Source organism: Schistocerca gregaria, chromosome 3, assembly GCF_023897955.1.
Source record: "Schistocerca gregaria isolate iqSchGreg1 chromosome 3, iqSchGreg1.2, whole genome shotgun sequence".
Taxonomy (NCBI): domain Eukaryota; kingdom Metazoa; phylum Arthropoda; class Insecta; order Orthoptera; family Acrididae; genus Schistocerca; species Schistocerca gregaria.
Genome location: NC_064922.1, coordinates 113,554,960 through 113,567,951, shown reverse-complemented (window position 1 = coordinate 113,567,951; position 12,992 = coordinate 113,554,960). Strand labels below are relative to the sequence as shown.

Genomic DNA, 12,992 nt, shown 5'->3' with positions numbered 1-12,992 from the left:
TTTGTGGCACAACTTGACAAGAAGAAGGGACCGGTTGGTAGGACATGTTCTGAGGCATCAAGTCATTTAGCATTGCAGGGCACCGTGGAGGGTAAAAATCGTAGAGGGAGACCAAGAGATGAATACACTAAGCAGATTCAGATGGATGTAGGTTGTAGCAGGTACTGGGAGATGAAGAAGCCTGCACAGGATAGAGTAGCCTGCAGAGCTGCATCAAACCAGTCTCAGGACTGAAGACAACAACAACAACAACATCAACAACAACTGCTTTCTTTTGGAACGGGATTCGGGAAAAGACTCACATTTGGTTCAAATGGTTCAAATGGCTCTGAGCACTATGGGCCTTAACTTCTGAAGTCACCAGTCCCCTGGAACGTAGAACTACTTAAACCTAACTAACCTAAGGACATCACAAACATCCATGCCCTAGGCAGAATTCCAACCTGCGACCGTAGCGGTAGCGCGGTTCCAGACTGTAGCGCCTCGAACCGATTGTCCACCCCGGCCATTCTTCAGTTATTAATTATTTACATATTCCATTATGTGATGTGGAAAGTTATACTTACAAACTCTTTTTTCAGAAGAAAACATTGAAACGAAATATGTTTTCCAATACATTGTATTATGAAATGGACTTCGCTCAAAATTCTTCCAGACAACGGCCTTGCCGCAGTGGTAACACCGGTTCCCGTTCGATAACCACAGCTAAGTGCTGTCGGCTGGGGTAGCACGTGGATTGGTGACCATCCCGTCTGCCAACCGCTGTTGGCAAGCGGGAAGCACAAAGCCCTTGTGAGGCTATCTGAGGAGCTACTTGATAGAGAAGTAGCAGTTTCGGTCTAGGAAACTGACATACGGCGGAGTGAACGGTGTGCTGACCACTTGCCCCTCCATATGCGGCTCCAGTGATGTATGTGGACTGAAAGGATGACTCGGCGGCCTGTCGATAACATTGGGCCTTTCATAGCCTGTTCGGCAGGAGTTTAGTTATCATTTCTTCCATAATTCCTCAAAGACGATTATGAAAACAGAAATATTTTCAAGGCGAATTGTGATTAGGCTCTGAGCACCTATGGGACTTAACATTTGACGTCATCAGTCCGCTAGACTTAGAACTACTTAAACCTAACCAGCATAAGGGCATCACACACATCCGTGCTCGAGACAGGATTCGAGCCTGCGACCGCAGCAGCTGCGCGATTCCGGACTGAAGCGGCTAGAACCGCTCGGCCACGGCGGCCATATACTGCGTGCTGATCGAAGCTATTGGTAACAAATTTAGCAGCACTACTCTCAATTGTTTCGACGTATTCCTTTAGTCCGGCCGGTGAGACCACACAAAATCGGGCAGGGTAGTGGATGTATGCGGGTTTTGCTACACTGAGCCCATTATTTTCTTCAGTTTGCAAACGAGCCAGTTGCCTTAGCTATCCTTGTGTGAACAAACTGACCACGTGGGTGCATGTTTTGTTCATTTATCATGTAATTAAGGGTTCAAATGTCTCTGATTACCATGGGACTTAACTTCTGAGGTCATCAGTCCCCTAGAACTTAGAATTACTTAAACCTAACTAACCTAAGAACATCACACACATCCATGCCCGAGTTAGGATTCGAACCTGCGACCGTAGCGGTCGCGCGGTTCCAGACGGTAGCGCCTAGAACCGCTAGGCCACCCCGGCCGGCTTCATATAATTAATGGGCAATACTGTCATTATAAAGAAACATAATTTACATTCGACATGACGGCCTAATGAGGCACTTAGGTACGTATTTACACACGTGTTCAATACATTTAGCGTCAGGAGGTAAATGCCATTTTGATGCTGCTACTTTATGACCCAAAAAGTGGCGTCTCCATACTCCTGTGCTGCTATTGGCTTTTCCACCACTACCACCGTCCCACCCTTTCTTAGTTTCCCCTCAGCAGCCTTAGACTGTCATTTTTAATCTCGATCTTGCTGTAGCAACGGCGCATTCTGTCATTTAAGGTGATATTGCAAATTTCCAACGTAGAATATCACCCAGTGGTATACGTCCAGTTTTAGCGAATTTGCGGCACCCAATACTAGTTTCTGCAACATAACATGCTATCTACGGTTTAGTGGATACTTTTTGTCGATTTTTTTCAAGAAGAAGTGCATTTCATTGCTATTTTACTGATTTTCCCCTCATCTTAAGATGAAACACGTAGGCGTATGTTTCGTAACTAATTCCAGTGATTTTTTAAGACGAGTCATATAAATATGCGTTTTCACCACTATTTTGTTGATTTTCCGGAAACACAAATAAAATACGTGGCTTCAAATGTTTAGTATGTATCACCAGCAATATATGACTGTTTACAGTTTTTAGTAAAGTAGTTAAAATGCTTTCGATTTTCTCTGCAAATATAGTCTTTTCAGCAACACACGATAGCAAGAACTTCGCAGCAGGCCTAAGTTTCCTTCTAACGAACTCATCCACCTTCACTGATGTAACTGTCACCTCATATAACACTATGAATGGTATGAATAGAAACGAGATGTAGGTGAATCGACTTTAAGGTTTATTTAACTTGTATATGAATAAATGTTGTAGATTCTAATACACCAAGGTGTATCTTGAATCTTGGTTTTTATGGATGGGCTAGATTTAAGCTCTGAATAAAGAGTAGAATCTAGTTTCCAAACTGAGATACATCTAGGTTATTCGTTCGAATGTGGTGCGGAATGCTAGCTCTAAAGCAATGTCCATCGGTCTGTGCCAAGGTGACGTTCGTGCAGATCAGACATGAGAAACATCATCAGATGCGAACGGATGTAAATAGATGGACTTTTTAACTGCTGAATTTATGCCACTACGTAATGAAGCACATAGAGGGGCGTTGACTGCCCGAAAACGGATGGAGGTACTTCTTCGCTGTGTGGGCGGTCCTGCGTTCAAAACTGGTGTGGCCGAGGATTTTGGAGTTAATCAAATAACAATAAGTGCAAAAGTGAACGATCATATGTATCATGTAATTTCACGTTGTGTTATCCATATTTTGAGCCAGCGTAAGTAGATTAAACAGATATACCTTAGTCTTTGCCAACCAAACGCCACCCAGTGGAGTGCTAATCAATTGTTGTTCCTATTTGTGTTGCCCACAGATCATCATTTATTTCTCATCTCGTTCAACTTTCATTGTTTGTCCTATTTTATGATCAATAAAGGCTTGCTATTTTGGTATAAAAGATTAATGCTGTGTTGATATATTATATCACCCATCAATAATTGACCACAATAATGACATGGCTACCATTTCGTTAAATTATTTCAGATACAGGGAAAAGTAATAACCTCCACTTCAGGCTAGCAGCAACAACGACTGTAAGAGAGCAGGACCAGTTTAGCAGACGTATACCCAAGAAGACAAATGAAAGGCTTAAAAGTTAAATTGATTGCTGTCAGGGTGTGAACTTGCAGTCTGCTGTAGTCTTTCAAATCGAACCGCAAGACCAGTGTAGTCTTGCAGACGCTTTTGTAACTCGTACTGTTTTAAGAATACAAGGTCCTTGAAGCTGCAGTAAAGACAGGTCCTCTATGCCTTCAGTTTCATATGCCACGAGGGTTGCCAGTGCAGGTCGAATGTGTGTTGAAGTTGTCGGTTTTCTTGTCGCCGGATCAAGAGCTGGGTGTGTACCTGCATATAATATTTCTCTCTGATCTCTGCCTTTAGCAGCGCTTGATATGTAATTGGCATCACCCGAAATAGCTCCTGGAATCTCTGAAAACAGAATTTCCTTCCTGGGAGAAAAATACAGGTAAATCTATTTTCCAATGTTTAATTTTAATCTGTTTATTTCCTGTTGCCTTGAAATCAGTTTTCTATCTGACTCTTCGTATTAGTGAGCAGGTTATAAACCTGCGTAGCAATGTATTGTTTGCCAGCTCCGTGGGAGTGTGCCTGTGCTTTAGTATTCGATACATAACTCTTCTCTCACCCTACTTTCGTTGACAATCAACGAATAGTGCTTTGATAACTGTGGTCTTTTCCGTATCTTCATTTTCAGTAGAAGGCATGTCGATAATTGGCTCTTAAACAAGCACGACCTTATCCTAACGATCCTTTGCGAGCCACTAACGTTTCTTATGAGTGCGATGGGTAGAGAGGGTAGGGGGAGGGGGCAGACACAGAATCTCTCCAGTTTGCCACTAAGAGGTGAAAGCTGACTTACAGTGAGAAAGAAGATGCATCCTACCCTTGGATTGTATCAAGCAAAGTAGAATCTAATTTAACATTCCGACTGAGAAACCTATACGTATCTTCTAATATTTCACATCACAAGTAGTCGGCCCTAAATTTAGACCCTAGAGACTACTAAGTAGATTCTGTCTTTTATTCACATCATTATATATGGTTAGAACAGCTGGAAAGCTTCTGCAGGGAAGGGTAAATGTTGTATTCGTGAATCCCGGACTAGATCGGCAGACCGTTAGGTTTCTGCATCTGTTCATCACTTCCGGTTCGCACCTGTCAAAGGTGCATCGCATTTTGGTATTTCCTGGAGATAAATGCTACGATAGTGTGCACATTGCTATAACGTCTGTGTTTAAGCAAATACCGTACTTGCAGTGCTCCATTAGTAACATGTAAAACAATAACTTTCCGTAGTCTGCGCAGTGATCCCTATTGTATCACGAAACATACTCTGTCTTTGCAGTGGACAGCATTTGTGTCTGTTTACCTGCCATGCATCAGTCGATCTGTCTGTTGCCAGGGTTCGGATTACTTCTTTGACGATTCGTGCAAATGTATCTATGCCCAACATATGTATTACACTTCTACTTTCTACACATGCTTACTGTTAGGCATTTTACTGCAGTTAATACTTCTGCTGACAATGTAGGGGATTTCTAGTCCAATTAGTGGGAAATAGATTTATTTAAATTCATGTCAGCTACCAGACCCACCACAGCACTTCCGGCCTGCTTGTACACACTTCACCACCTGCGAACATCAAACATCTAAAATAATTATGCTGCAAGCCGCTGTAAAGTGCATGGTGGATGTACATCACACCACTAATATCGATTGCCCTTGCAACCCACTCTCACGCACTGATCGAGTGAAAAGTGACTATCTGTATAACTCCTTACTTACACTAATACTCCTTTATGTTCTGTGGGAAATTCGTCGTCTTTCCCAGAGATTTTTTTCCTGTTAGATATTCGAATGGTGTTTGCCATTACACGATCCTAGCACCATCCGCATGATGCGTTTGCCTCACGGATCAGCCATTTAACACGACAAGATGTGGATTCACATAATTGGTAGGCAACCATTATTTAGTACTGTGCTGTTCAATTGATGTCACTGTTCACCAGCAAATACAATGTATCTCCGAGTTCGTCTATGCCTCTGACTGTCAAGATAGTTGGTGGCAATGGCCCCGAAGCTATAGTTGAAATTGAGAAAGTATAGTGAGGTACGAATTTGGAGCTCGTTCAATTAGTGTGGGAGAAGCTGGGTGGCTAACTGAGATATATCAATGGTCAGTTAACAGCAAACTACGGTACATTCTCTGTTGTCATTCCTGTCTTCAACAGCAACAGTGGATCAGTACTTATAGCTTTCGGTGTTGCTATGTTAAAATTTACTGCTGAGTCACCGCAGGACATGTTTCTAAGACACCAGAGAGCCGTGTTTACGTTGTTTGCAGAAATCAGTACTTGCTGCAGAGGAGCGATAGTACATCTGTGATACTGTCTACTCTAAGATAGCGGAAGCATTGACTTGGAGATGCGCTGTTTGTGATTCCGGTCAATCAGTCATTGTAAGACCTACAAAAGTTCAATACAGGATAACGTACCTACTAGAAAAGGTTTTGGATGCTGTAAATAAAGGACTCAAAGCTTAAAAAAAACGATTACTTATGAAATTGTTCGCACTGTTTCCAAATGGCTGTCACTCTTACTTAAGTACAGTAATGTTGTATCCATGTGTATGTGAGTATCCGTGTTTGTGGTACTCCTTATCGTCCTTAATCATTACTCCATTAAATCTACAGTCTTCCACGCCATACACGAACATATAGACTCCCCCCTGACATCGAAATGTATTTGTATACAAAGAATTACTCAGTCATCCAACACAGCAAAGCAGTCAGACGTATATTTAACATAGTTTCCAAATATCCATCAGTGATATTTGTGTACAGTGATGCTGTCTGGTACTCCCTCCCACTACAAACAAATGTTCCAATAAAATTGCTGTCTTCCATGGCATATATGTGCATACATACTCGCTCCTGATTTCGAAATGGGATTTGCTTATGAAGAAAATACTCGGTCATTCAGCAGAGCAATGGAACCAGATGTGTGTAACATAGTTTCTAGATGTCTGTTGGTGCTATTTAAGTACAGCGATGCTGTGTAACGTACTCCCTGCCAGCAGTAACTAGTGTTCCATTAAAACTGAAGTCTTCCATACAATTAACATTCCATACTGGTGTTTGCAATGTACTCTCGTATCACTAGCTGTTAGTACATTTAGTCAAGATCTAACTCTAACATCCCATTGCCATAGTTATAAGTCAGAGCTTAAAACTGATGTTCTTTTTAGCAGAGGTAGATGTAAATATTTCTGCCAGATGTTAAGTATCTGTTAAATAATCTCGCATTTTATACATGAGCAAAGAGTCATCTAGAGATGACCACAGGGTTCCACTTCAGGGTCCCCATCGATTCCTTATTTAAGTGAATGGACTTCCATTCAACATTCAACAAGTAAAATTGGTTCTTTTTGCAAACGATACTAGTGTATACAAGAGTTTATGAATTATATTTTCCAAAGAAATGTTAAATGGTTCTCTGAAAATGGACTCCCCCTGAATATTCATTCAGTTGTGTACAGCTAATACAGTCATACCAACAACTACAGTAGCACTTGAGTATTAGTCAGTAAATAGGATAGAATGCTAAAAAGTATTGGGTTTACCCGTGGATGAAAACATGAACCGGAAAAATTACCTTTCTGAGCTTCTCGAACAATTAATTGCAACTTCTTTTACTCTTTGTATAATTTATAATCTTGAAAACAAACTTATCAGCGTCCAATATATTTCGCATATTTCCACTTACTAATGTCTTGCGCAATACTGTTCTGATGTAGCTCATCACTTAGAAAGAAAGTATTGATTGTACAAAAGCGAGCAGTAAGTATAATATGTGGTGTTCACCAGCGGACCTCATGTAAGTATCCCTCCAAGTAGCTAGGTGTTTAATTGTGCTGTCATAATACATATATTCGCTAATGAAATTCTTCGTAAATATTACATCACAATTCGAGAAGAATAGTGATGTTTATACTTACAGCACTGGGAATAATGATTTTATTACACATTTTTTAAAAGTGTCAGCAACTCTGGAAAAAAGTTTAAAATACAGCAACAATTTTTTTTTATCATTTACCCAATAACACAAAATGTCAGACAGGTAGCGAAGCAAGTTTTAAATCTGATTTAAATTTATTTCTCCTTAACTAGTGTTCTATTCCATTGACGAATTTCTATTTAATATCTCGTAGCCAAAGAAAAAATTTAAAGTAGTTGACCGCGTAGGACTAAAAATAATAGTGTGTTCATCAATATTGACATTATTCATGTATATACAGGGTGATCAAAAAATCTGTATAAATTTGAAAACTGAATAAATCACGGAATAATGTAGGTACAGAGGTACAAATTGACACACATGTTTGGAATTACATGGAGTTTTATTATAACCAAAAAAATAAAAAACATCAAAATATGTCCGAAAGAGGGTGCTTCATCTGTTCAAAATAGCAATAATTAGCATAAGAAAGTAAGACAAAGCAAAGATGATGTTCTTTACAGGAAACGCTCAATATGTCCGCCATCATTCCGCAACAATAGTGTAGTCGAGGAATAATGTTGCGAACAGCACCGTAAAGCATGTCCGGAGTTATGGTGAGGCATTGGCGTCGGATGTTGTCTTTCAGCATCCCTAGAGATGTCGATCGATCACGATACACTTGCTACTTCAGGTAACCCCAAAGCCAATAATCGCACGGCTGAGGTCTGGGGACTTGGGAGGCCAAGCATGACTAAAATGGCGTCTGAGCACACGATCATCACCAAACGACGCGCGTAAGAGATCTTCCACTTGTCTAGCAATATGGGGTGGAGCGCCATCCTGTATACACATCGTACGTTTCAGAAGGTTCTTTGTCAGCCAGACTGGGGATGATGCGATTCTGTAACATATCGGTGTACCTCTCACCCGTCACGGTAGCAGTTACAAAACCAGAATCCAGCAGTTCCTTGAAGAAAAAATGCCTGATAACGGTAGATGTGGTAAATCCAACCCATACCGTGACTTTCTCGTCGTGCAATGGAGTTTCCCCGACGGTTTTAGGATTTTAGGTAGCCCAAATTCTGCATTTGCAGGCGTTGACAGACTCTCGGAGTGTCATCTTCCGCCATCTTTTGTAACGCCCACACTGCAAATGCCCTCCGCTTCACTAAATCGCCAGGTACTTAACTAAATCGCCAGGTAGCATTCATGATGCCGATGGATTTTATATGGATAGCTTCGAAGGGTACGCTTCAGTGCCAACCCAAGAGTAGTGTATGGATTGCCGGTGCGACCTGCAACTTCACGAGCGCTGACTTCCCCGTGCATAGACGAACCCGCTACAGTCTCCATTTCTTCCTGGACTGTCTCAGCAGCATTACGCCTTGTGCTCGGTCGCCCACTACGGGATCTATCGTCTAAACAACCCGTGGTTTCGAACTTCGAAATCATTCTCGCCACAGCTGCATTTGTCAACGGACCTTTACCCGTTCGAATCCCCTTCCTATGGCGATAGGATTGTAACGCTCAACTAGCTGATAGTACAGCTCCACTAAAAGCGCCTTTTCAGGTAACGGCAACATGCTGCTACTGCTGGCGCATTTGATTCTCTCATTCCAGCTCCTTTTATATACGATTGTCATGCGCAGTCACTGGCGTTTTGCTGTCCAGCGCCATCTGTCGGACATTTTGTAAACCGTGTTTTTTTGTTCTAATAAATCCCCATGTCATTCCAAGCTTATCTGTCAATTTTTAACTCTCTATCTAAATTTTTTCGTGGTTTATTAAGTTTTCAAATTTATACTCACCTTTTGATCACCCGGTATATATCCTGTAAACAGGCTCGTTGCACATCATTTCCATAAAAGACTCGTTGAAACGGTCTATAGAAGATGTAAGTAATTAACTGAGTTGGACCATTCTGACTGTAGTTATATTCTCCAATGCTCAAGATACACTGAGACATTACAGCCTGTTTCATCCCATGCTGGGAGACAACTTGCTCACTGGCACGAGGTAAACTACTTTGCCATGTTCTAGTTTTTACGTGTGCTGTGCGGCCTGTTCACAGCTAAAGGAGACGCTTTGGGAGGGCGGGGTTCGTGTCGCGTCGCTGGTGTGGAGTCCGCTGCTGCAGAACACGCCCAGGGTGTCCCACCAGCTGATGCACATCACCGATTGGCTGCCCACGCTCTACTCTGCCGCCTGTGAGTACTCTGCCCGCTGCGCTTCACGACTTTCCTTGTAGCACGTATTCTGTACTGTGGAACTTCTGCATGCGAATCCTAGATTTCAACAGCTATCGGTCACCTTGCAATTAACGTGGTACTGAATACTTTTTATGTCAAGCTCCCTCCCCCCCCCCCCATTCTCAAAAACCCCGCTTCTAGTAGCTCTCAAATTACAAATGTTATACTTCTTGCTACACTTGCACACTTCCGTAAATATCTCCGTTTCGTTAGGGAGTCCGTACAGGACTGTATAAGAAGTGGACAGTATCACTGGCCGTCCTTTTACATCCGACACATACAGAGATTAAGACAACCCGTCCATGCATCATCTTAGTGAGTTATCGTTTAGGACTTTTTCCTACCTGTTTTGCTGCAAAGCTCTCGTAGTTGACATCCCTCGCAAACACAGTATCAGCGCCTACCTGTTTTGCTGCAAAGCTCTCGTAGTTGACATCCCTCGCAAATACACTATCAGCGCCATCGGATCCTCTGGCAAGTGCAGTTTTACTATATCGTGCAATTTCTAAGTGATGAAGCGCGAAGCTATATTACGTGAAGTAACGTTTGTGGATGCCCTGAAGGTGTGTTTATTTACGCAGACACGGCAATCTAATAATATATGCTACAATGTGTTGCTTATTAACTCAGAACTATCAGTTTGTTGAGAGCATGGTCTTAAGAAGGAACGAGACCTAAAGGCGTCCTATCGGCATGTGCCGACAATGGTGTGCAGTCTAGATATTGTACATAAAATCGCGAAACATCGTAACTGCTCACAAAACTTCGTTGTCTTTAACATTATAAAGATTTTAAACATGGCTGAAACAGTAACTGTTGAAATTCTTCACGGTAAATGATCACAGCCAAAACAGTTTCAGGATAAAGATTCATTAAAATTCGTGACCACAGTTTCGGTATATTTAAATATAGCTTCATCAGAAGTAAAATACCTAAAATTGCATCCTGCAATGGAGATTTTAACTACTGACGACACCTTTGGCACAATTGTTTTGTTAATCTCCATTGCAAGGTGTAATTTTAGGTATCTTACTTCTGCGAAGTTATATTTAAATAAGCCGAAACCGTGGTCAAGAATTTTAATAAATCTTTATCCTGCAACTGCCCTGGCTGTGAACTTTTAACATTATCCTTTTGTTTATGGAAATGACTGCTTTCTTACATCGCAGTATTGTCGTAACAAAGTGTTTACGACCAGTAGGATTATCCTGATAGCTGTAGCGGGAAGAATGGCTTTTATATGTAAATATTTACTAAACAAAATTGTTTTGCTTAATGCCACAATGGCTGTGGTGTCTCTACGTACCGTGCGCTGAAGTAACAGTCTATACTCAGAGCTAGACACAGTAAAAAAATGTTCAAATGTGTGTGACATCTTATGGGACTGCTAAGGACATCAGTCCCTAAGCCTACCAACTACTTAACCTAAATTATCCTAAGGGCAAACACACACAGCCATGCCCGAGGGAGGACTCGAACCTCCGCCGGGACCAACCTCACAGTCCATGACTGTAGCGCACGAGACCGTTCGGCTACTCCCGCGCGGCGCTAGCCACAGCACCGCATCCCCATCGTGCAGCGGGCAACGCCAGATGTTTCACTTGCTGCTTCAGATAGCGTGCAAACTGAATATTATGCCCTGTTACGCGTTCTGAGGTGCTGCCAGAGCTTATTGAATCCTACTGATATCTGAAAACCGCGATATCAAACGTAAACATGGAAAATAATGGAATAAAATATAATTTGAAAGCAAGGGGTACCTTACAGCACCACGGAAAATCCACTCCGCTCCACAGCAGTTGCCTAAATGAAATATAATCGTCTGCTTCTGCACCTGACATATATTACGCTGCTGTACAGTGCTGTTGATCTTACTTGTGCAAGGTGATCTTCTGATCGCGATTGCAGGAAATGTGTATTCGTAAGGCAATATCGATCAAAACCTTACTTCAGTATCACTTTCATTCAGAAATATACTGTGTAAAATGGCTCTATTTACGCTTTATGTTTAAAGTAGATGTTTCTTTAGAAAATCTTGTCTGTCACCATCCCGTGAAGGCTAACAAGTAATACAGAAAACTTGCTGAAGTAACATCAGACGTGGAACTTCCTTGTCGGACCTCGTCTCGATCTCGGGAGCTTCTCCATTCTCTGAAGAACTTCAGTGAAGTTTGTGAAGTCGGAAATGAGGTACTGGCGGAGGCAGAGCTGTGTGGAAGGATCGTGAGGCGTGCCTGGGTAGTTAAGTGTGTAGAGTACTTGCCTCCGAATAACGAAGGTCCCAAGTTCGATTCGGGATCCCTCACACAGTTTTTATCTGCCAGGAAGTTTCATAACAGAGCAGAGTCCACTGGAGAGTGAAAAATTCAACATCAGACACATTCTTCGAAATATCTATGCGCGAAAAATATTTATACTCAGCAGGATATTATGAAACCGCAACTTCCTGAACACGTGCATTTCGACAACTGCCATCCGTTAACCTACGCTACATTAAGTCCGCATCACGTGGCCACCATCTGAACACACCAAACCTTGTCAGCACGTGTTTAGAATGAAAGTCTGACACCACGAAATAATTGTCAACATAAGCTCCCGCATTAGATCGAACTACTCACAAAAATAAATTTGTCCAAGTTAATGCTAAGGTCCAGGTGGCTATCATGAAGCAGCTTCCAAACCGATGACACAATCAACCTTATGCGAAAACAGCGACTTGGAACATTATTGTTCTGTCCTAACGCTGTTACAGAATACGCTCCAAGACAAAAAGGCACCACGAAGGAGTTATCAGAATTGGACGGAAATCGATAGATGAGATGTATATTGGCAGGCAGAAGTAACAATTTCATTAAAAATAGATGAGTTATTCAACAGGAAGGACTTCACCCAAACTGAGCAAGTCAGCAACGCTTTATTCCTCTTTTGGCTCTTATGCAAGCAAGTATTTGGCTTGGCATTGATTGATAGAGTTGTTGGATGTCCTCGTGAGAGCTATCTTGCCCATACTTATTTTCAAAATAAAACTGCCTTTTCCTGGTTGTAGTTACTTTCTTTATCTCTTACGCGTTTCGCATTTTCCTTTTCTGAGACATCATCAGTGGGATCTACAACGATACAGCTTTGTTAGTTTTAGATTATTAAACAGTTCCCGTTGCGTTTTTTTGTAAAAATGTATTTACTTACGATTTGCTGATCTACATTTCCTCACATCTGTTCTGGAGGTAGCACTACTACTTTTATAACTACCATATAATCACAACTTTGTTACTAAATCCTATTGAATGGCCAAGTACACATGCCAAGCAATTCATTATTCACACTAATAGATAAAGAAATAGAATAACGCTCCCAAAAAAGTATTAATGTGATAATTCTGTCCAATATAGTAATAATACAATCACT

At 41.6% G+C, this 12,992-nt stretch overlaps 1 protein-coding gene across 1 annotated transcript in view; it reads left to right on the top strand.

The window, feature by feature from the left end:
- The window catches only part of LOC126355953 (arylsulfatase B-like), a 186,765-nt gene that overhangs the window by 148,969 nt on the left and 24,804 nt on the right, over window positions 1-12,992 (top strand). The window contains exon 7 of the mRNA XM_050006542.1: window positions 9,410-9,545. Coding sequence (XP_049862499.1) covers window positions 9,410-9,545 — 136 coding nt within the window. The remainder of the gene's footprint in view (window positions 1-9,409; window positions 9,546-12,992) is intronic.